This window comes from Loxodonta africana, chromosome 9 (genome assembly GCF_030014295.1).
Source record: "Loxodonta africana isolate mLoxAfr1 chromosome 9, mLoxAfr1.hap2, whole genome shotgun sequence".
Classification (NCBI taxonomy): domain Eukaryota; kingdom Metazoa; phylum Chordata; class Mammalia; order Proboscidea; family Elephantidae; genus Loxodonta; species Loxodonta africana.
Genome location: NC_087350.1, coordinates 80193669 through 80216269, shown reverse-complemented (window position 1 = coordinate 80216269; position 22601 = coordinate 80193669). Strand labels below are relative to the sequence as shown.

Here is a 22601-nt window from a genome sequence, read left to right as displayed (position 1 = left end):
ACACCTTCACAGGTCCTGGGGACTATGACATGGACATCCTTGGGGAGCCATTACTCTGCCCACCACACTTGGCATTTGAGGTCCTTCTTGTTCCAGCTTCAACCTGCCTTTCCAAGTGGATCTTTTACTCTGTCCTCCCAGGCATCCTGTCCCCAGACACACATTTCTCACCATTTTCTCAGACATACCCTGAATTTCACTGCCTCTGGGCCCAGAATGCCTTGTCCACGGCAATCTGATCCTATTTATCCTCTAAACACAACTCAGATGTTATCATGCGTCCTTCCCTGATGTACTCAGCTGAAACTGGGGCTGAGTTCCTCTGGTCCTCTGCACAAAGACCTATTAAAACACTCATTTCAGTGAGTTTTCTATCATGGTTTTTGTTGTATGTGTCTACCTCCAACATGAGACTATAAACTCCACGAAACAGAGACTATCTTCACACACTTTTTATATCCCTGTCCCTTTAGGTACAAGCATTTAAATGTATGTTAAGGGAATGACACAAACACATATTCTTATATTAAATAATGCAAAAGAAGGTAAAAGAGTTCTATGACCACAAATGTTTATAGCAAGCTGTTTATAACAGTGAAAAATAGTTGCTACAACTAATACGACTGGTTCAAAAATTACTGAATATTAACACAATGTAATGTTCTGAAACTTGTCCAAGTGATAAAAGCCATACAACAACATGGAAAAAGTACATATAAAACAATACAAAAGGAAAAAACCCAGAATAGATCTGTCGCACATTAATGACAGTTAATTTTCCTCAAGCAAAAACATAACTGTGTGAGTCTTCTGCTAAAAAACCTTCCACAATTCCCCGTTATTCTCCTCAGAATAAATGCCTCCTTTCTCGGCTTGGTCTACATAAAGCCCTCCTCATCTGGCTCAAGCCTTTCTTCCATCCCTCCTTCTCACTATGCTGCATGGCAGGGATGGACTGTCAGAGGCACATAAAAGGTCATGCTGCTGGATTCGACTGGACAATGGGCTGGAGAGGGATGCTAGTGAGGAGTGAGCTTCTTGGATCAGGTGGACACTTGAGACTATGTTGGCATCTCCTGCCTGGAGGGGAGATGAGAGGGTGAGGGGGGGTTAGAAGCTGGCAAAAAGTACATGAAAACAGAGAGTGGAGGGAGACAGCGGGCTGTCTCATTAGGGGGAGAGTAACTGGGAGTGTGTAGCAAGGTGTATATGGGTTTTTGCGTGAGAGACTGACTTATTTGTAAACTTTCACTTTAAGCACAATAAAAATTATTTTTTTTTAAAAAAAAGGTCATGCTGCAGTGACCACAGAGCCCAAGATTTCTGGGATTGCCCCAATTTAAAATATCTCATACCAGTGTCTCAGCTTGTGCCACATTTTCCTCAAGCCGCAATGGACTGTTAGTTAAACCCTCAGTCTGTTATGCTCTGCTGCCTTTTTCACGCTGTTTCCTTTACTAGGAATGCCCACCTCCCATCTCCATCACAGTCCAAGTTCTACCCATATTTCAAAGTCCAACTCGATTGCCACCGCCTAAATGAGGCCTTCTTACATCCTCCTAATCAGAATGGTTCTCTCCTTTCCTCTTTCTCTTGGTACCACTTTGACAGCATTTTTCACAGTCTGTCCCGTCTGGGATGGCAGATACACGGCCCCTTCCCACGCCCTCCCTACCCATGGCAGACATCACTAGTTAACCATGGCGTGCTTTTATGCCGAGGCCAGATAGAGCCTCACAGTCTTAACACTGCACTTCAAGTAGCCACTACCAACTGACTGGAGTTGTCAGGTGACTGGAAATCTCTATTGCATCTGTCTTTTTTTAAATTTATTGTTGTTGTTGTTGAGAATATACACAGCAAAACATACACCAATTCAACAGTTTTTACATGTATAATTCAGTGACACTGATTACATTCTTTGAGTTGTGCAACCATTCTCCCCCTCCTTTTCTGAGCTGTTCCTCCCCCATTAACATAAACTCACTGCCCTCTAAGGTTCCTATCTTTCGAGATGCTGTTGTCAATTTGATCCCATATAGTTTTTAAAAGAATACAATGCTCAAGGCAGGTAATTTTTACTAGGTAAGCTAAACTACTCTTTGGTTTTAAGATGACCTCGGGGGATATTTTTGGCTTAAGGTTTAAAGATCATCTCAGGGCAATAATTTCAGGGGTTCATTTAGCCTTCATGACTCCAGAAGTCTGGATCCATGAGGATTTGAAATTCTGTTCTTCATTTTCTCCCTTTTGATCAGGATTCTTCTATAGAACCTTTTATGAAAATGTTCAGTGATGGTAGACGGGCACCATCCAGTTCTTCTGGTCTCATGGCAAAGGAGGCAGCTGTTCATGGAGATAATTAGCCATACATTCCTTTTCCTCCTCCTATTCCTGTCTCTCTTTCTTCCTCTGTTGCTCTAGGCAAAAAGAGACCAATTGTTGTGCCTTGGATGGCCATTTGCAAGCTTTTAAAACCCCAGGCATTACTCAAAGAAGTAGGAGGTAGAACAGAAGCACTAAACACGTTATTAGGCCAATTGACTGGGATGTCCCATGAAACCATGACCCTAAACCTCCAAGTCAAGGAACCAAATGAGGTATTTGGTTATACATAAGCAGCCTCAGCAGTTACTTTTTTTTTTTATATAATCTTTGTAAATATGTCTATCGTACAACTTTTACCAATTCAACTTTTTACAGGTGCACAACTTATTGACAGCACTTACAATAATCGGCTGTGCAACCCTACCCTTAATCAATGTGATTTTTTCCATCATCATAAACCAAAATTCAGTACCCCATAAGCAATAACCTCCCCTTCCCTCCCTTAGTAACCACTAATAAGCTTTGGTCTCTATACATTCGCCTTTTCTTGTCTTTTTATATAAGTGAGGTCATAAAATATTTGTCCTCTTGTGATTGGCTTATTTCCATCTCTGTCTTAAGAGTTATTTCTATGCGTACATGTCCTCCAGACTAGAGCAAGCCCCTAGGGAGGAGGGTTTGCCACTTATTTACCTTTGTTATCCCTTGTTGTAAGTGCTCAGCAATGCTTACTGAACAGAATGACTGCACATAGTTAACTGGAAGGGAACAGAGAAACACAAATGCAGGTGTGTTACTGTGGTGGGATTATGGGTGAAGTTTCTGCTCGCATCTGAGAGTTGTTTTAGTTAAATATGTTTTCAAATTAAAAAAAAAAGACAGCGAGTAGAGAAACAGAGAGATGAGAGAGTTAAGAAGGGATCACGGAAGAGTGTGATGGTCTGGGTCCAGAGGTGCATACCTCACAACTGGGTTTCCGTGGTACAGAATATAAATGCCAGCTTCCTTATTTGAAAATATTTGATTGTTTCGGATGATGCCTTTCCCATTACCAAGGACGACAATGCCAGAGCGAAGGCCGTGGTGGATCTGATTACACTGCAAGTGAAGATGAAACACCAGAGGAAGGGTCAGTCACGCCAGTGAGAGGCAGAGTGCCCAACGCTGCCTACACAACTGGGCCAGGAAGATGCTAAGCTCATGCCAAAGTGAATGAGACCAAGCTGCTGCCCTGTCCTTCCTCCACAGGTGCACACAGCGAAGCTGTAAGGGAGAACAGGAATACAGAAGTCTTCACTGCCTCTTAGGATGTACTCAGGCTGACATTGACTGCGGAGGGCCCTTGCTCTTCACCTGCAAGGCAGGCTACTGAATGTTTGTGAGCCTCTAAAGAGTCCCCCAGACACACGATCATCTGGCCAGAGCCATACCTCCCAGGGTCCAAGGAGCCCACGTCTCAGAGTAGGGTCCAAAAACCAAACCAAACCCATTGTCATCGAGTTAATCCCAACTCATAGAGACCCTATAGGACAGAGTGGAACTGCCCCATAGGGTTTCCCAGGCTGTAATTTTCATGACAGCAGACGGTCACATCTTTCTCCTGTGGGGCAGCCAGTGGGTTCAAACTACCAACCTTCTGGTTAGCAGCCAAGCACTTAACTACTGTGCCACCAGGGCTCCTTCAGGGAAGAGTTAAAAAAAAAAAAAAAACCCATTGCTGTCGGGTCAATTCCGACTCACAGATACCCTATAGGACAGAGTAGAACTACCCCATAGGGGTTCCGAGGAGCAGCTGGTGGATTTGAACTGCTGACCTTTTTGTTAGCAGCTGAACTCTTAACTACTACACCACCTGGGCTCCACCCAATATGACAGAATGCTGGCCATGTGGTCCCAAGGGCACTACATCCAGAGAAGGGCGAAGGCCATTTGGCTTTTAGTCTGCTTCTCACTCAGGGGAGCGGCCTCTGGGAGCTCAGTTTTCCCATGGGCATATGGTCATAGAAGGTATATAAGCTAAAGGATCCGTAGAGATTACTCATTTCTAACACTTTGTACAAATAGGGAAACAGGACCAGAGTCACATAGTAAGTTGGTGGCAGAGTCAGATCTGAACTTCTGCCTCCCAGGCCAGTTGTTTTTCCACAGTGACTTAAATTTTTAGACAATAAAAAATTATAATAAAATTATTTCAGTCTGTTAACTTATAGCCTAAATTCAATCCCATACTTACCACAGGAAGCTAGCCATATCTCTTCCAAAATGATTCCACAGAAACAAAGACACACAGAGAAAAGCGCAGGAACTATTTGCAAACAGGAAGCAACATAAATTTGCGATGGCAACATTTGTTTAGATATCTTCCGAAAAGGTTTCTGAAAACCCAGAGCTGCTCTGAAAAGGAAAGGAAGCAAAGGCAGAGAAGAGTACCAGTATGAGTGGGTTGGACTTCTTCCGGATGTCCACGCCAGCCTCTGCGTTATGATAAATGTTGTTGCCAGCGATCAAGCCTCCACCCTCCAAGCGAAGAAAGATGCCTGATGCTCTGCAACGGTAAACGTCATTCCTGAGCATGACGATCTAAGCAGGAAAGAAGGATGGAATTAGAGAATCACCATTTGGCAACCAATGGAGTAATAATTGCTTTGAGGCAAGAATCATTGTGGAGGCGAGAGCTAATGGGTGAAAGGTTGATGAGAAGCAGGATATTTACATAGTCTCAAAGTATCTTCCCACAAATTTATTAGTAAGTTCAAAATACTTACTAAATTTACAGTGGAGAAAGTGGTAGACTTCATTGTAACCACATGTTCAAAGTTAGCATCTCCATTAAAAAAGGATAAATCAACATCATACGCCTACTGATATGACTGATGGACTGAGAACACTGCATCATTCTGTGGTATTCCTGCCCAAAATACGTGACCTCAACTTAATCATGGTGAAACATTAGACAAACCCAAACTGAGGGACGTTCTACAAATAACTGGCCCATACTCCTCAAATATGCCAAGGTCATGAAAGACATGGCAAGACTGAGGAACTAAGAGAGATTAAGGCGACACCAGTGATCCTGAATTGGATCCTGGACACACAGAGGATATTAGGACAACAGGCAAAATTTGAATGGGGTCTACAGAATAGAGGGTAGGCTTATATCAGTGCTAATTTCCTGTTTTTGAGGGTTGTATATGAAATGATTCAAAAAAATATATCAATATATCTATAGAGAGAATAAAGCAAATGTAGGTCAATTGAGGAATCTGAGTGAAAGGTATATGGGAATTCTTCATTCTAATCTTACGACTTTTCTGTAGGTTTAAAATTACTTCAAAATAAGTCAAAAAAATTACTATTAATATGGAAACTGTCTGTACTTTCTGCACAATTTTTCCGTAACCCTAAAACTGCTCTAAAAAATGAAGTTTAATAAAAAAGAATTGCTATGACCACATCATAGCCAGTAAGATAAATACAATAACAAAGACAATAATAAGTGTTGGTAAGGATGTGAAGAAATTTCAACCCTCCACATTGCTGCTGGGAATATACAACGGGTACATCCACTTGGGAAAACATTTTGGTAATTCCTCAAAAAGTTAAAAATAGAGTTACCATATGGTGCAACAATTTCACTCCTAGGTATGTGCCCAACAGAAATGAAAACATACGTCCACACAAAAACCTATACGCAAATGTTCATGGCAGCATTATTGATAATAGACAAAAAGTGGAAACAATATTGAGTGGATGAATGGATAAATAAAATGGGGGCATATCCATATATTGGAATATTATTCAGCCATAAGAAGGAATAGAGTACTGATGCATGTGACAACATGGATAGCCTTGAAAACACTATGCTAAGTAAAAGAAGCCAGACACAAAAGGCCACATGCTGTATGACTCAATTTATATGAAATCTCCAGAACAGACAAATCCATAGAGATGGAAAGTACACTAGTGATTTCCAGGGCAGGGGCAGGGAAATGGGTAATGACTGCTAATGGGTGTAAGGTTTCTTTCTGGAGTGATGAAAATATTCTGGAATTAGAAAGTGGTGACAGCTACACAGCCTCATGAATATACTAAAACTCACCGAATTATATACTGTAAAAGGGCGAATTTTAATGGTATGTGAATTATAGCTCAATAAATAATAATAAATTGCTATGGCATTTCAGTTTCAAGGGATAATTTTAAAAGAGTGACTGTAACAGTTTTATTTTAAAATGTCAATATTTTAAAAATACCAGAAATTATATCCTTTGAAACTATTTAAACAAATGATGAAAAATTTTAGATGCCAACTTAAAAATGAGTAATGGGGAACACAGTTTTTCAAAATTCTTTTAGAGAATAAAAAACCCACAGCCACTGAGTCAGTTCTGGCTCCTATCAGCACATAGGCAGAGTAGAACTGCCCGTGGGATATCCAAGACTGTGATCTTCATGGAAACAGACTGCCACATCTTTCTCCCGTGGAGTGGCTGGTGGGTTTGAACTGCAGACCTTTTAATTAGCAGCCAAGCACTTAACCACTGAGTCGCCAGGGTTCCTACTTTTTTAGAGAATACACAAGCAAAATTATTTGAAGATCTGTGATCTAGTTCATCTCCCTCACTTTAAGATGAGGAAACTGGGATCCAGAAAAGGGAAGTGACTTGTTCAAGGTCAGAGAGCATATTAATAATAGACCCAGGGCTGAGATCCAGAACACCTCACTTTCACTGTAGTGTCCCTGGTCCCTAGAAGTATAGAGAGCACACAGCAGGTTCTCCATACATATTTTTTGAACAAATGAATGAAAAAAAAAAAAGATGAATCTGTAGATTGCCAAGTAAACATATAATAATCTCAATCTCACAGCTTCTCAGTAACTATTCAAATAAGCATTTTATATTTATACTGCTAAATTAGTTGTCTGCTTTTTTTTAAATATAAACTTTTCGTAACACCATAACCTGTTTAGTTATTCCAGTGACTCTCTAATATACGTAGAATTTGGTATAATCATTAAAAATATTTTCTTTAACATTTATGATGAAAATTCAGTTTGTATTTTAAGAAACAAAGACACAATTTTAGAAGTACTGCCTGGGGCCAGATAGATTTGCAGTTCTGGGAGCTAGTGGCTTTAAAAAGAAATAGGGGAAATAAGTCATGCAGAGGCAGATATAACTGCATCTGACAAGAATGGTGGAATGTGAGTGAACTTTCTGATTCCAAAGGCGTCAGAGGATTTGCAGTTTGGCATTTTAAATTCTGAAGGTGCGGCAGACCTTTTCCATTCTTTCTCTCTGTTTAGTCCAGTTATGATGCATGGAAGGAACATTAGGTTAGGAGACCTGCATTCAAGCCCTGCCTACTTGAAGCTGCTGTGTGACCCAGTGAGGTCTCACGGGTCTGCAGAGTAAGTCCCTATGACGGCACCTTGCTATTGTGTATACACCGTACTGCGTAAGTCAGGTTCCGGAAGACATTTCCTTCCATCTTGGCTCGACCACAGGAGCAAACGAAGACACCCCCCTTCCCATCCCGGAACAGGCACTTGCGGATGAGGCAGCCCTGCACAGAGCTGGCCAGGGCCATGGCCTCCTTGTCCTTCTGCAGCTCTTGCTGCAGTGAGTTCAGCACTAGGCAGCTGGGCAGCTGAATGGATGCTCCCGGCAGTGGTGGACTCAGAAAAGAGCCCCCCAATACTGGGCGAGGGCCCTGCACTTGGTAGGACAGTCTGTACGTGAGCTGGTCCACGTCCTCATCCTCACCGCTGGGACTCAGGCCTCCATCACTGCTGTCTGGGGTCTGTGCCACCCTTTCCCCATCGCTGGCCACCTCTGCCTCCTGTGAGCCAGCCTTGGAGTCCTTTGGGGAGCTAGAGGCTGGGCTGGTGGGGCTTTGGCTGCCCTCAATGACAATGTCACAGGTCCTTGGGCTCCAGGCCTGGTCCCTGCTCTCTAGGTCCAGGGACATTAAAGAGTCAGAGTCCTCTGTGGGGAGGAAACTGGGAGAGGACTTGATAAGCCCTAATAGATACTTGTAGGCCCAGTTCTTATCTGCAGATGGGTGGCCCTCAACGGTCACAGAGTTGTTTTCACTGCCCACAAATTCACAGTTTTCCAGGATACAAAGGGGCACGTTGTGCAGAAAGATATGGGTGTTTTTGAAGATGCAAAACTTCACTTGGCATGTGCCTGGGCCATGGACCTGGATGTGTCCATTCTCAAAGTTGCAGTTGTCAAACTGGACATGACCCGATGTTGTCTGGGGAATGAAAATGAAAACATGAATATAACAGGGATGAGGTTTGTTTTGCTGATCAGTGCTTTTTGCTCTCTAAGGAGGGTGGATCATGGAAAGGCCACTAGTTCTGTTGATGTATTTAAGAAAGCAAGCCTGCTGGGCAGGACAGAGGCCCCTTCCCCATGAGGGCGTGTGTGTCAGCTGGTCCGAGAGGAACTGGGGAGCTGCTCTGCATCAAAGAGGGCAAATAATTTGGAGGTGCCCACCCTTCCCAGCTCTCTGAAGATAGTCATTGAAAACTGCTGTAAAATCACCCTTGTCTTGGCTTTTTTCACGCAAGGCCATCCTAGGCCCTGTGCTTTTCCCAAAGACTTGCTAGTTTTTATCTCTTTCGTATTCTTTAGTTAAAAGACGGTCACGGACCAATCAGTAATATATACCAAGCACTAAGCCAGATGGTGAGATACAAAGAAGTCTTAAGGCCAGGCCCCACCCGTTGAGGATATACAACCACACTTCTGGTGGGGAGTACGAGCTGAAATTAACATATTACTCTAGCAATAAATATATTGTGAAAAATGATGTGTCTGGACAGTACTCTTTCTAGAACCAAAATCTCCTTCTGAGTCTAAAGACCAGCTCATCGGTCCTTTGGAAACATTCCAGAGCTAAAAAAGCAGGCTTCTGAGCTTCCAGGAAAGCCAGCATGATGTAATTTTAAAAGTGCTTAGTGATCTAAGTACTGACATCACTAACTACCCACTTGAGAAAGTTATTTAGCGTCTCTGAGCTTCAGTGTTCCTATCCGCAAAATGAGGATACTGCATTTACCCTGTCAAACACAAGTGTTTGCTGTGAGGATCAAGTGAGGTTACAGATGGAAAGTCACCTAGGTCATGAGTACAGTACAGGCTTTGGATCCTAGCTCTGTCCCTTACTAACTCTGAGACCCTGGGTATGTCACTTAATCTAGTTGAGCCTCAGTTCCCTCATCTACGAAATTTGGAGGACACTATCTATGTCACAGAACTATAGGGAGAAATAAATGAGGTAATGGCTATAAAGCTTGTGCCTGGCACACAGTAAGTACATCATAAATGACTGGTAGTATAATGATTATCACATACATGAGAGACAATTAAGTTGTTATTGGTAGTCATAGTGGCAATATAATTTTTATTGACTGGATACATAATCTAGGTTTTACAATCAATTTCTAGGTAACGTATAGCTATAAACCGTTATACCACGAACTACCAACAGCTCAATATATGCTTTGTGGTGAACACAACTTCAGCTCTCTGTTCCTGTAAGGAGGAGTGTTAAATTAATATTTCTTGGCCTTATCTCTAGTCACCCTTGAGAAGTGACTAATCCTGGTAAAAGTTGGACCTCTCCTGACCCTCCATAGGGCAGTATTAATGTGCTGAAGGTCACTGGTCCTGAACAGTTTCTCCTCTCTTTGGCTCTCTCTGGGCATGCCTACTGAGATCACCTCACATATTCTCTGCTACCTCAGAACCTGGCTTTCCCACCTAGCTGCTCCACCTGTGGCTGTTGGTCCAGTTTGGAAAAGGAGTACCAAGCAATTCTGGCCTTAAGTCCAAGCCTCACTTCTTAATCCAGCTTTGCCAGGAATAAAGTAGATATTTTGATCTCTACTGACTTCTTTGTCTATTTTTCAATTGGTTCAGAACTCAGAGGAGTGTACGTGTTTAAGAATACCTGTTAAACTTTCAGTGCCAACAAACAAGGGATTACAAACCCACCAAGAGAAGGCCCAGGCCCTGGAGTCAGGCCAGGGACTTCTCAAGACCATGTATCTGATGTGGACACCCACCTTATACATGATGGGGGAGAACCACGCCGGCATGAAGACGAGATTGCACAGGCGTGTGGTTGAGCAGTGCTGATCAATGCTGGCTAGGAGGGCCACTTCACCCAGCTTCCCGCGGCCTACAATCTCCACAGGCACCTTCAGGATGATTTCCCCTTGCTCTTCGTACACACCTGGGAACAGCACAATCCGGTCATATAGGCTGGCCATGGCCAAGGCACTGCCCAGGCTGTCAAACTCACGGCCTGACCCGACAGTCAGTGTACGCCGTTCCCTTCTCCGGCGAAACAGAGAAAAGCAGACAGAGGACTCCAAGTCCAGGGCGTTCTTGGTCCATGTCCTGGAGGCAAGGTAGTGCTGCTTGAAGGCCTCCCTCCAAGACTCAGGCTCCACATCAGGCTGGTTGGGCCAGTTGGGGTGGCGACACTCGGTGCAGCCCAGACACAGCTGCCGCCACCGGGTGCTGTCGAGACTGAGGATCAGCTCGTACCAGGCCCTGCATACCAGGCTACAGCGGCCCAAGTCGGGAAGGTGCAGGTAGGCTAAGATCACACGCCACAGCTCCAGGGGGAGGCCACCAGCGTCCATGGTCGCCTGGGAGACAGACACAAAACGAGAGGTTTTTGTTTACTCTGCATACCTTTCCCCTTAAAATACCCTCTGCCATCTCCTGACCTTCAGGGTGAACAAGTGAACAAGGCCCAGCCACTCAGAATCCTTCTTTGGGATTTTTCTACCAGGAATTAACAGGAAGACTCTCTTGTCTCTTTGGTCAGATACTATAAGAGTATAACCAAGAGTCGTTAGAAGCCAGGCTCCCCACCTAGTGCAGAAATCCTTGTGGTATCAGAGCGAAGCAGAAATAGGCAGAGATGAAGATAAAAAGAGAAAGAAAAAAATGAGCAACAGGTATGTGTCCTGGTGGTACTAATTCCAGATGCCTGAAGATGCCCTGGAATCTGCAGCTCTTCCTTCAACTCTGTGAGCTAAATGACCTTTCAATAAATTCTCTTTTTGCTTAAGCTGGCTTTATCTGGGTTTTATAACTTAAGCTAGTCTCTAGACACTTAAGCATTATAGAGAAAATGCTGGGCTTCTGACATTTGCAACTCTCCCAGGTTCCTGTGACAGTGATATCTCCTGTTCTCCACTTACTTCTTTAGTTACACTTTCTCAGGCTTTTTAAGAGAAAAAATGTTCTTCTACTCATTCTCCACCCATTCTCTAGCTGAGTGATCATATTCATGCCCTTGGCTTCAACTACATATGTAAATGCGTGAAGTCTTAGTCATCTAATGCTGCTATAACAGAAACACCACAAGTGGATGGCTTTAACAAACAGAAGTTTATTCTCTCACAGTCTAGGAGGCTAGAAGTCTGAATTGAGGGCACCAGCTCTAGAAGGCATTCTCTCTGTCGGCTCTGGGGGAAGGTCATTAATCTTGCCCTGGTCTAGGAGCTTCTCAGCACAGGGGCCTCGGGTCCAAAGGACATGCACTGCTCCTGGCACTTCTTTCTTGGTGGTTTGAGGTCTCCCTCCTCTCTGCTAGATTCTTTTATATCTCAAAAGAGATGACTCAAGATACTACTTAATCTTGTAGGCTGAGTCCTGCCTCATTAACACAATTGCCTCATTAACATCATAGAGGTTAAGATTTATAACACACAGGATAGTCACATCAGATCACAAAATGGTGCACAACCATGCAATGCTGAGAATCATGGCCTAGCCAAGTTGACACACATTTTTGGGGGGACACACGTCAATCCATAGCACATGAGTACAAAATCTGAACAGCCAATTGCCTGTTGGGCATTTCTATTTGGACATTCCGCAGATACCAAAATCTCTATATCATGTCCAAAACGGAACACTGATAGAAGGCTATGACAGAACAGCTGGAGCTGGATTCTCCCTCTCACCATAAACAACTATAAAGCTGGACAATACATGAGGCAACTGTTTTCAGGCATTGAACAGTAAGCTGCATAGAACTGTAATCTTTGAGAGAAAGGAAGCTCAGGATGTGAGCCCCAGTGCCGCCAGCTTTCATCCTGGGGGCACTTTACTACTGTGTGAGAGGTAGAGGCAGGCAGAGCAGTAGGCTCACTGGGCAGGCAGGTCTCAGTTCTTGCTGCTGAAAAGGCTGGAATCTGTGAGGCAGGATGCCACCACAGAGAGACATACACACAGTGGGGGTAGGGATAAGTGGGCAGATTTTTGGCTGAGGAATGGGCTGCATATGCGCAGGGCAAGAATTCATCAGACCTGGCAGGGATGGCTGCTACAAAATTGAGAACCAAATGATGATACTAGAAATCACACAGAGCTGGGAGTCGTTGGTGTTCCAGTCCAGGTAATATGGAGCGTTCACGCTGAGACTCAGAAAGGAGGAATAAGTTCAAATTCAAAAAATAAAAATAAGCCTGACAGGATCAAAAGGTTCTGCAGTAATTTAACTGCTTGCCAGAATAAAACTCCACACTCTTTAAGAGAGACAACAAATTCTAGACTCCCTCAACATACCAGTCACAATGTTCAGTACTGAATCAAACACTATCAGACATACAAAGAAGCAGGAAAATCAGACACCCCCTCCCCAAAATAAAATCAGCCAAGGGGGTATGGGGGAAATGAGAGTTATTGCTGAGTAGAGTTTCTGTCTGGGGTAATGAAAAAAAATTGGAGCTAGCAGTGGTGAATGTAATCAATGCCCCTGAATTGTACACTTAGAAAAACTTAAAATGGCAAATTCTATGTCTTTAAAAAAGACATCATTGAAAAAATGAAAAGACGTGAAATAGAATGGGAGAAAATATTTGCAATACATGTGTCAGACAAATGGTTTGTATTCAGAATATATTAAGAAATGTTACAAGTCAAAGATTTTTAAAAAATCCAATAAAAATGGGCAAAAGTTTTGAACAGAAGCTTCATAAAAGAAAAATGAATAGCTCACTGCTCATCATTAGTATTCATTATTATTTAATTTGTATTAAAACCATAATGAGATGCCACTTCATATCCACTAAAATGGCTAAAATTAAAAACACTAACAGCATCAAATATCTGTGAAGACGTGAAGCAACCCTGATACACTGCTGGTGGGAGTATAAAATACTAGAACCACTTCAGAAGACTGACAGTTTCTTCTGCAGGTAAACATACACCTACCCTGCGACCCAGGAACTCCACTCCTAGATATTTACACAAGGAAAACCAAAACATGAGTCTACAAAAAGACATACAAGAAAGTTTATATATCAGCTTTATTCATAATAGCAAAAACACACACATACACATACGTGCATGCACGCATGCACACAACCAACAACAAAGAAATAAAAAAGACAACAAAACTGCAAACAACCCAAAAGTCCATTAACAGAGGAATGGGTAAACAAATTGTGATACAGTCCTACGATGAAATACTACTTAACAATAAAAAGGAATGAGTCAAAAAGGAAAAAAAAATGAACCACTGATACACACAATAACATGGAAAACTAAAAAATGATATGCTGAGTGAAAGAAGCCTGACACAGAGACTACATATTGCATGATTCTATTTAGGTGAAGTTAAAAAACAGACAAAACTGTCACATTTTTGCTGTATTCTAGCCATCATGTGTGTTGGAATCAACTTGATGGCAACGGGTATCTATTTTTACAAGATTGGAGTTTGACTGTAAATCCAGGTTTGTATCTTGCTTTTGTCACCCTCAGTTACAATTGTAAACATTACCCTTTATTATTAAATATTTTAAAAATGAAAAAAGGCAAAACTAATGTATAGTGACAAAAATGAGAAAAAAAAAAAAACCCCAAACCCACTGCCGTCCAATCTATTCCTGCTCATAGCCACTTTATAGGACAGAGTAGAACTGCCCCATAGTTTCCAAGGAGCACCTGGAGGTTTCGAACTGCCGATCATAGCACTTAACCACTACGCCACCAGGGTTTCCTAAAAATCAGAACACTGCTTGCTAATGAGGGTGGGGATTGACTTGAAGGGGTTACAAGAAACTTCTGGGGTGAAGAAAATAGTTTGTATCTTGATTGGTATGTTAGTTACATGGATATATACATCTGTCAAAAAATCACTGAACTGTAAGTTTCAAAACGTATGTACATTTTATCTCAATTTTAAAAATAGTATATATTATCAAATTGTCCATATTATCATCTCCCTCCACCTCTGCCCTACCACCTGTATTCCATGCCCTGATAAATGGCACCATCTCTTCTACTTAAGTGCCCAATCAGTAACTAGGGAAACATCATGATTTCTTTTTCTCCTTTCCTTTGTCCCTGTATATCCAGAGTTTCTAAGATCCTGGGTTTCTGCCTCCTTGAGCACTCTCACATCAGTCCCTTCCTCTCTACCATCTCTATCATTGCATTAGTTCTGGACTCACCATCTTTAGTTTGGATTACCGCAAGAGGTTCTTAACTGGTCCCCCTGGAACCAGTCCTGCCTTCATCCAATCTATCTGGCACACAGCTGCCACAGGGATCTAAAATATAAATCTGATCATGTCATTTGAGGGCTTAAATTCCTCAGTGCCTCTCCGTGGCTTTCAGGATAAAGCTTAATATACAAGATAGCTTGTCTATTTCTCTAGCCTCATCTTGGGCATTTGCTGCACTCCACCCATACTCTCTCCATAATACTGCTTCCAGAGGGCCTATCCTTATCCTCTCTCAGAAATTAAGTGTCTCCTCTGAGCTCCCATAGTACTCTGACAACGGTTCTATCACAGGATTTTTAAAACATAAAGAAAAACACAGAGTACACAAAGCAAATGTATAGTTTACAGAATTATTTATCAACCAAACAACCTTATCAACCACCACCTAGATCAAAATAGAGAATTTTGCCAGCCACCGCAGAAGCCTCTCCATGTGCTCCATAACCCAATCCTCCCTCAAAAAGTAAATGTAATTGTGATTTCTGTAACAATCACTTCCTAATTTCTTTATGGCTTTATCACTCAAGTAGGCATCCTTAGATACTATAGTTTCTGTTTTGTCCTTAGGTTTTTCAGACTGATATGTCTTTTATTCTCATTTCATCCACTGGTTCTCCCTTCACCCATTTCTTTTCTTTATATTAGCTGAGGAACCTAAGTACTTGACCTGAGTTTCTCACAGTCTGAATTTTGCTGACAGCATACTGATGGGAGATCAACTCATCCCCATGTCATCTGTATTTCCTACAAATTGGCAACTGGATTAGACCCAGGTTCAATGCCTTTAGTAAGACTACAGTGGTACTGTTTTTTGTTTTTTAACCAGGAAGCACACATCTGCTTGTCTCCTTTTTGATGTTAGTGGCCACTGATGCTCAATGCAGGGATTTGTTAATTTACTGAAAGTAACAAAATGGTGATTTCTGTGTCATTTGGTTTTGATTTATTAGCTGAAATAACTTTATTACCATGCTTCCCTTCATCTACTACTTGGTTACCTAGTGGCACAGTACACACAGGAAAGGTCAGCTTGATTCTTTCTTATTTCCTAGTTTTCAAGATAATGAACTGGTTCTGTTATTCTTTGAAGGTGACCAATTACTTATATGTTTGTGTGTGTGTTAACTACTTTTATGAACTCATGAATTTAAACATATTTGGTGGGTTTCAATTCTTTGAAATTCCTATTATTATTTAAGCTCAAATTGAACCATCTTTGGCCTCGAGTTGGTTCCTCAGTCCTTTTGACACAACCCCAGTAATATTTTATAGCTTCCTTGCTATCTGGTATGTCAAGATGTTCCTGGCTCATGTTCTACAGACCCTGCCCAGACAGGGTTTATCAGACATTTCTCTAAGAAGCTCCATATTTTTTAATTGAAATTTTTATTGCGAAATTGTAGATCCACATGCAGTTGTAAGAAATAACACAGCGAGATTCCTTGTACACTTTGCCCAGTTTCCCACAATGGAAACATTTTGCAAAACTATAGTATATCACAACCAGCACACTGACATCGATACAATCCACCAAGCTTATTCGGATTTCCCCAGTTTTACTTGTACTCATTTGTAAGTGTGTGTGGGTACATGTATGTATTAAGTTCTATACAATTTTATCACCTGCATAGGTTTGTGTATCTACTACGACAGTCAAGACGCTCAATAGTCCCAACACCACTCCTTGTGGTGCTGCCGTTGTGTAACCATACCAACTTCCCTCCTGCCTACCCTCCCCCGTCCCTAACTCCTGCAACTATTAACCAGTCCTCCATTCTAAACTGTTATCATTTCAAAAATTTATATAAATGGAATCATACAGTATGTAACCTTTTGGGATTGGCTTTTTTCACTCAGCGTAATTCCCTGGAGATTCGTCTGAGTTATTTCAGGCATCAATAGTTCGTTCCTATTTATTGCTGAGTAGTAGTTCATGGCTCCCACGTGTCTGTCAGTTTGTCGTACTGTGGGGGCTTGTGTGTTGCTGTGATGCTGGAAGCTATGCCACTGGTATTCAGATACCAGCAGGGTCACCCTCGGAGGTCAGGTTTCAGCTGAGCTTCCAGACTAAGACAGACTAGGAAGAAGGACCCGGCAGTCTACTTCTGAAAAGCATTAGCCAGTGAAAACCTTATGAATAGCAGCGGAACACTGTCTGATATAGTTCTGGAAGACGAGTCAATCAAATTGACTACATCTGTGGAAAGAGATGATGGAAAAGCTCAATATCATCCATCAGAACAAGGCCAGGGGCCGACTTGCTCATATGCAAGTTCAAGGTGAAACTGAAGAAAATCAGAGCAAGTCCACAAGAGCCAAAATATGACCCTGAGTATATCCCACCTGAATTTAGAGACCATCTCAAGAACACATTTGATGCACTGAACACTAGTGACCGAAGACCAGACGAGTTGTGGAATGACATCAAGGACATCATCCATGAAGAAAGGAAGAGGTCACTGAAAAGACAGGAAAGAAAGAAAAGACCAAGACGGATGTCAGAGAAGACTCTGAAACTTGCTCTTGAGTGTCGAGTAGCTAAAGCAAAAGGAAGAATTGATGAAGTAAAAGTACTGAACAGAAGATATCAAAGGGCCTCTTGAGAAGACAAAGGAAAGTATTATAATGACATGTGCAAAGAGCTGGAGGTAGAAAACCAAAAGGGAAGAACACGCTTGGCATTTCTCAAGCTGAAAGAACTGAAGAAAAAATTCAAGCCTCGAGTTGCAATAGTGAAGGATTCCATGGGGAAAATATTAAATGACACAGGAAGCATCAAAAGAAGATGGAAGGAATACACAGAGTCATTACGCCAAAAAGAATTAGTCGATATTCAACCATTTCAAGAGGTGGCATATGATCAGGAACTGATAGTACTGAAGGAAGAAGTCCAAGCTGCTCTGAAGGCACTGGTGAAAAACAAGGCTCCAGGAATTGATGGAATATCAATTGAGATGTTTCAACAAACAGATGCAGCGCTGGAGGTGCTCACTCGTCTATGCCAAGAAATATGGAAGACAGCTTCCTGGCCAACTGACTGGAAGAGATCCATATTTATGCCTATTCCCAAGACAGGTGATCCAACCAAATGTGGAAATTATAGAAGAATATCATTAATATCACACGCAAGCAAAATTTTGCTGAAGATCATTCAAAAACGCCTGCAGCAGTATATCGACAGGGAACTGCCAGAAATTCAGGCTGGTTTCAGAAGAGGATGTGGAACCAGGGATATCATTGCTGATGTCAGATGGATCCTGGCTGAAAGCAGAGAATACCAGAAGGATGTTTACCTGTGTTTTATTGACTATACAAATGCATTCGACTGTATGGATCATAACAAACTATGGGTAATACTGCGAAGAATGGGAATTCCAGAACACTTACTTGTGCTCATGGGGAACCTTTACATAGATCAAGAGGCAGTTGTTCGGACAGAACAAGGGGATGCTGATTGGTTTAAAGTTAGGAAAGGTGTGCGTCAGGGTTGTATTCTTTCACCATACCAATTTAATCTGTATGCTGAGCAAATAATCCAAGAAGCTGGACTATATGAAGAAGAACGGGGCATCAGGATTGGAGGAAGACTCATTAATAACCTGCATTATGCAGATGACACAACCTTGCTTGCTGAAAGTGAAGAGGACTTGAAGCACTTACTAATGAAGATCAAAGACCACAGCCTTCAGTATGGATTACACTTCAACATAAAGAAAACAAAAATCCTCACAACTGGACCAATGAGCAAGATCATGATAAACGGAGAAAAGATTGAAGTTGTCAAGGATTTCATTTTACTTGGATCCACAATCAACAGCCATGGAAGCAGCCGTCAAGGAATCAAAAGACGCGTTGCATTGGGCAAATCTGCTGCAAAGGACCTCTTCAAAGTGTTGAAGAACAAAGATGTCACCCTGAAGACTAAGGTGCACCTGACCCAAGCCATGGTATTTTCAATCACATCATACGCATGTGAAAGCTGGACAATGAATAAGGAAGACCAAAGAAGAATCGATGCCTTTTAATTGTGTTGTTGGTACCAAAAGAACTAACAAATCTGTCTTGGAAGAAGTGCAGCCAGAATGTTCCTTAGAGGCAAGGATGGCGAAACTGCGTCTTACATACTTTGGACATATTGTCAGGAGGGATCAGTCCCTGGAGAAGGACATCATATAGGGTCAGCGGAAAAGAGGAAGACCCTCAACGAGGTGGACTGACACAATGGCTGCAACAATGAGCGCAACCATAACAATGACTTTAAGGATGGCGCAGGACCGGGCAGTGTTTCGTTCTGTTGTGCATTCATGGTATGAACTTACCACAGTTTAACCAATGACCTATTGAAGGACTTCTGGACATATTCTAGTTTTGAGCTATTAAAAATAATGCTGCTATGAACATTTGTGCAGTTTTTTGTGTGAACGCAAGTTTTCATTTCTCTGTGATAAATGCCGAAGATAGAAATTGCTGGGTCGTATGGTAATTGCATGTTTAGTTTTATTAGAAAATAGTTTTCCAGAGTGGCTGTACTATTTCACAATGTATGATTGATATGGTTTCTATACATTTTCACCAGTGTTTGGTTTTTCGTTTTAGCCATTCTGACAGGTGTGTAGCGATATCTCGTTGTGGCTAATGATGTTGAACATGCTCTCATGTACTTATCAGCCAAGTGGAATCTTGTTCAGTGAAATGTCTGTTCATTTTATTTCCCTATCTTCTAACTGGATTATTCGTACACTTACTGTTGAGTTTTGAGAGTTCTTTATGATCTTTTAGATAGTAGTCCTTTATCACATACGTGGTTTGCAAATATTTTCTATGGCTTATCTTTTCATCCCCTTCACATGGGCTTTGGCAGAGCAAAAGTTTTTAGTTCTGATGAGGTTCAATTGATCATTGTTTTCTTTTATGAATTAAACTTTTGGTGTCAAGTCTAAAAACTCTGCCTAGCCCTGGATCCTGAAGATACATTGTTTTTTTTTTCTAAAGGTTTTATAGTTTTACATTTAAGTCAATGATCTACTTTAAGTAATTTTTTATTAAGGCATAATGCTTAGGGTTTTTTTGCCCTATGAATGTCCAATCATCCCAGTACCATTAGTTGAAAAGGCTCTCCTCCATTTCTCCAGGGTGCTTTTGCACTCTCATAAAAAATTAGTTGAACCTATTTTTTTCCTGGTTTAACAGAAGTAGTATTTTAAGACCATAATCTGTTTTTTTTTTTGTGTATTAGAGATGCTTATTTCTGCTGGGCTGGTTATTGTTTCTAAACATTTTCGGGGGACAGAGCTGTGTTCCTCGTTCCCTCTAGTTTAGTCTTTGTTTCTAAAATAACTTTTATTTCTAATTCTTTCTTCAGTTTTGCCACCTTATTTCTGAGATTTTCTAATTCTGATTTATGTTGTTCTGTCATGTCTTCTATCATTTTATCAATGTCTTTCAGCTCATTTGGAAATAGTAAGTTTCAGTTCTGATTGATTTTTTGAGCATATCACATTTTTCCAACATTTTGTTATGAAAAATTTTCAGACATACAGTAAAAGTGAAATTTCTTTTTTTTATGGTGAATACCCATATACTCCACCACCTAGAGTCTACCGCTAACATTTTACCATACGTATCATATGTCTACCTATCTTCTTATCTAGGAATCCTTCCTGTTTTTTTGACACAAGTAAAACTGCAGACAACAGTACACTTCCTTCTAGATACGCAGCATGCATATCATTTACATTTTTTCTTTTGGTATAAAATTTATCTTCGATGAAATGCATAAATCCTAAGTGTGCATTTGCAGAATTTTGACACATGCATTCATCTGTGTAATCCAATTCCCTACCAAGAAATACAATATTACCGTCACACCAAAAAGTTCTCTTAGTCAATTCCCACGCCAACCCCAGAAGGCAACCACTGTTTTGGTTCTTTCCATCACAGATCATTTTTGTCTGTTCTAGAATTTCATATAAATGGAATCATGCGGTATTACATTTTGTGTGTAAGGCTTCTTTCGCTCAGGACGTTTCTGAGATTCATCCATATTGTTGCATGTATCAACAGTTCACTCCTCTTTATTGCTGAGTACTATGTAATTGTATAAAATATTGACATATCACAGTTTTAAAGTGGATTTTCCTATTGATGAACAACTGAACCATTTCCAGTCTGGGGCTCTTATGAACAATGCTGCTATGAACATTCTTGTACAAGTGTTTTTGTGAACATATGTTTTAATTTCTCTTCAGTAAATACCTAGGAGAATTGCTGGGTCCTTTATCCAAAAGGAGTTGTACCATTTTACATGCTCGCTAACAACTAATGAGATCTAGTAGCACAAAGCGCTCCTCGGAAACTGGGGCAGTTCTACTGTCCTACAGGGTTGCTATGAGTAGGAATCGACTTGACAGCAATGGGTCTGGTTTTTCTGGGTTAGCTGCACCACACCCTCGACCAACATTTGTTGTTGTCAGTCTTTTTAATTTTATCATCCTGGTAGATATGTAACTGTATCTCATTCTTATTTAATCTGCATTTCCCTCATGACTACTGATGTTGAGCGCTTCTTCACGTGCTTATTGGTACTCGTACATTCCCTTTTAAAATTTTTTTGTTGTTGTTGTTGTTGAGAATATACACAGCAAAACATAACACCAATTCAACAGTTTCTACATGTACCATTTGGTGATACTGATTACATTCCTGTCATTGTGCAACCACTCTCACTCTCCTTTTCTGAGTTGTTCCTCCCCCATTAACATAAATTCACCGCCCCCTAAGGTTCCTATCTAATCTTTCAAGTTGCTGTTGTCAATGTGATCCTATATAACCAAAAACCAAACCCGTTGCTGTGGAGTCAATTCCAACTCATAGTGACCTTATAGGACAGAGTAAAACTGCCCCATAGAGTTTACAAGGAGCGCCTGGTGGATTCGAACTGCCGACCATTTGGTTAGCAGCTGTAGCATTTAACCACTACACCACCAGGGTTTCCTTGATCCCATATAAAAAAAAAAAAAAAAAAAAATTTTTTTTTTTTTTTTTTTTTAGCAGCTCTTAGAAGAGCTTAATGCTTAAGGCAGACATTTTTTTTTTTACTAGTTAAGCTAAAATACTGTTTGGTTTTAAGAAGACATCAGGGGATATTTTGGTTTAAAGTTTAAAGATTATCTCAGGGCAATAGTTTCAGGAGTTCATCCAACCTTCACGGCTTCAGGAAGTCTGGAGTCCATGAGAAATTGAAATTCTGTTCTGCATTTTCCCCATTTTGATCAGGATTCTTCTATGGAACCTTTGATCAAAATGTTCAGTAATGGTAGCCAGGCCCCAACCAGTTCTTCTGGTCTCACAGCAAAGGGGGCAGTTGTTCATGAGGCAACTAGCCACACATTCCACATCCTCTTCCTATTCTTGACTCTCCATCTTCCTCTGCTCCAGACAAATGGGGACCAATTGCTGTGCCTCAGGTGGCCACTTGCAAGCTTTTAAGACCCCAGGCACAATGCAACGAACTAGGAGGTAGAACAGAAGCACTAAACACATTATTAGGCCAATTACTGGGATGGCCCATGAAATCATGACCCTAAAATTCCAAAGCGAAAAACCAAATCCCACGGGGATTTTGGTTGTACGTAAGCAGCCTCAGCAGCTACTCTTATCTTTTGTCATTGTTGTAAATAATGTCTATCACACAACTTTTCCCAATGCGACTTTTTACAGG

At 41.3% G+C, this 22601-nt stretch overlaps 1 protein-coding gene across 4 annotated transcripts in view; it reads right to left on the bottom strand.

Annotated features, from left to right (window-relative positions):
- FBXO10 (F-box protein 10) overlaps positions 1-22601 on the bottom strand; it is a 53864-nt gene that overhangs the window by 13238 nt on the left and 18025 nt on the right. For 3 of the 4 annotated variants that reach the window (XM_023545120.2, XM_003407854.4, XM_023545121.2), the window contains 4 exons: positions 10412-11002; positions 7762-8592; positions 4759-4908; positions 3290-3426 (listed from right to left, as the gene is read on the bottom strand). In XM_023545120.2, coding sequence (XP_023400888.1) covers positions 3290-3426; positions 4759-4908; positions 7762-8592; positions 10412-11002 — 1709 coding nt within the window. The remainder of the gene's footprint in view (positions 1-3289; positions 3427-4758; positions 4909-7761; positions 8593-10411; positions 11003-22601) is intronic. The other variant, XM_023545123.2, reaches the window with a different exon arrangement.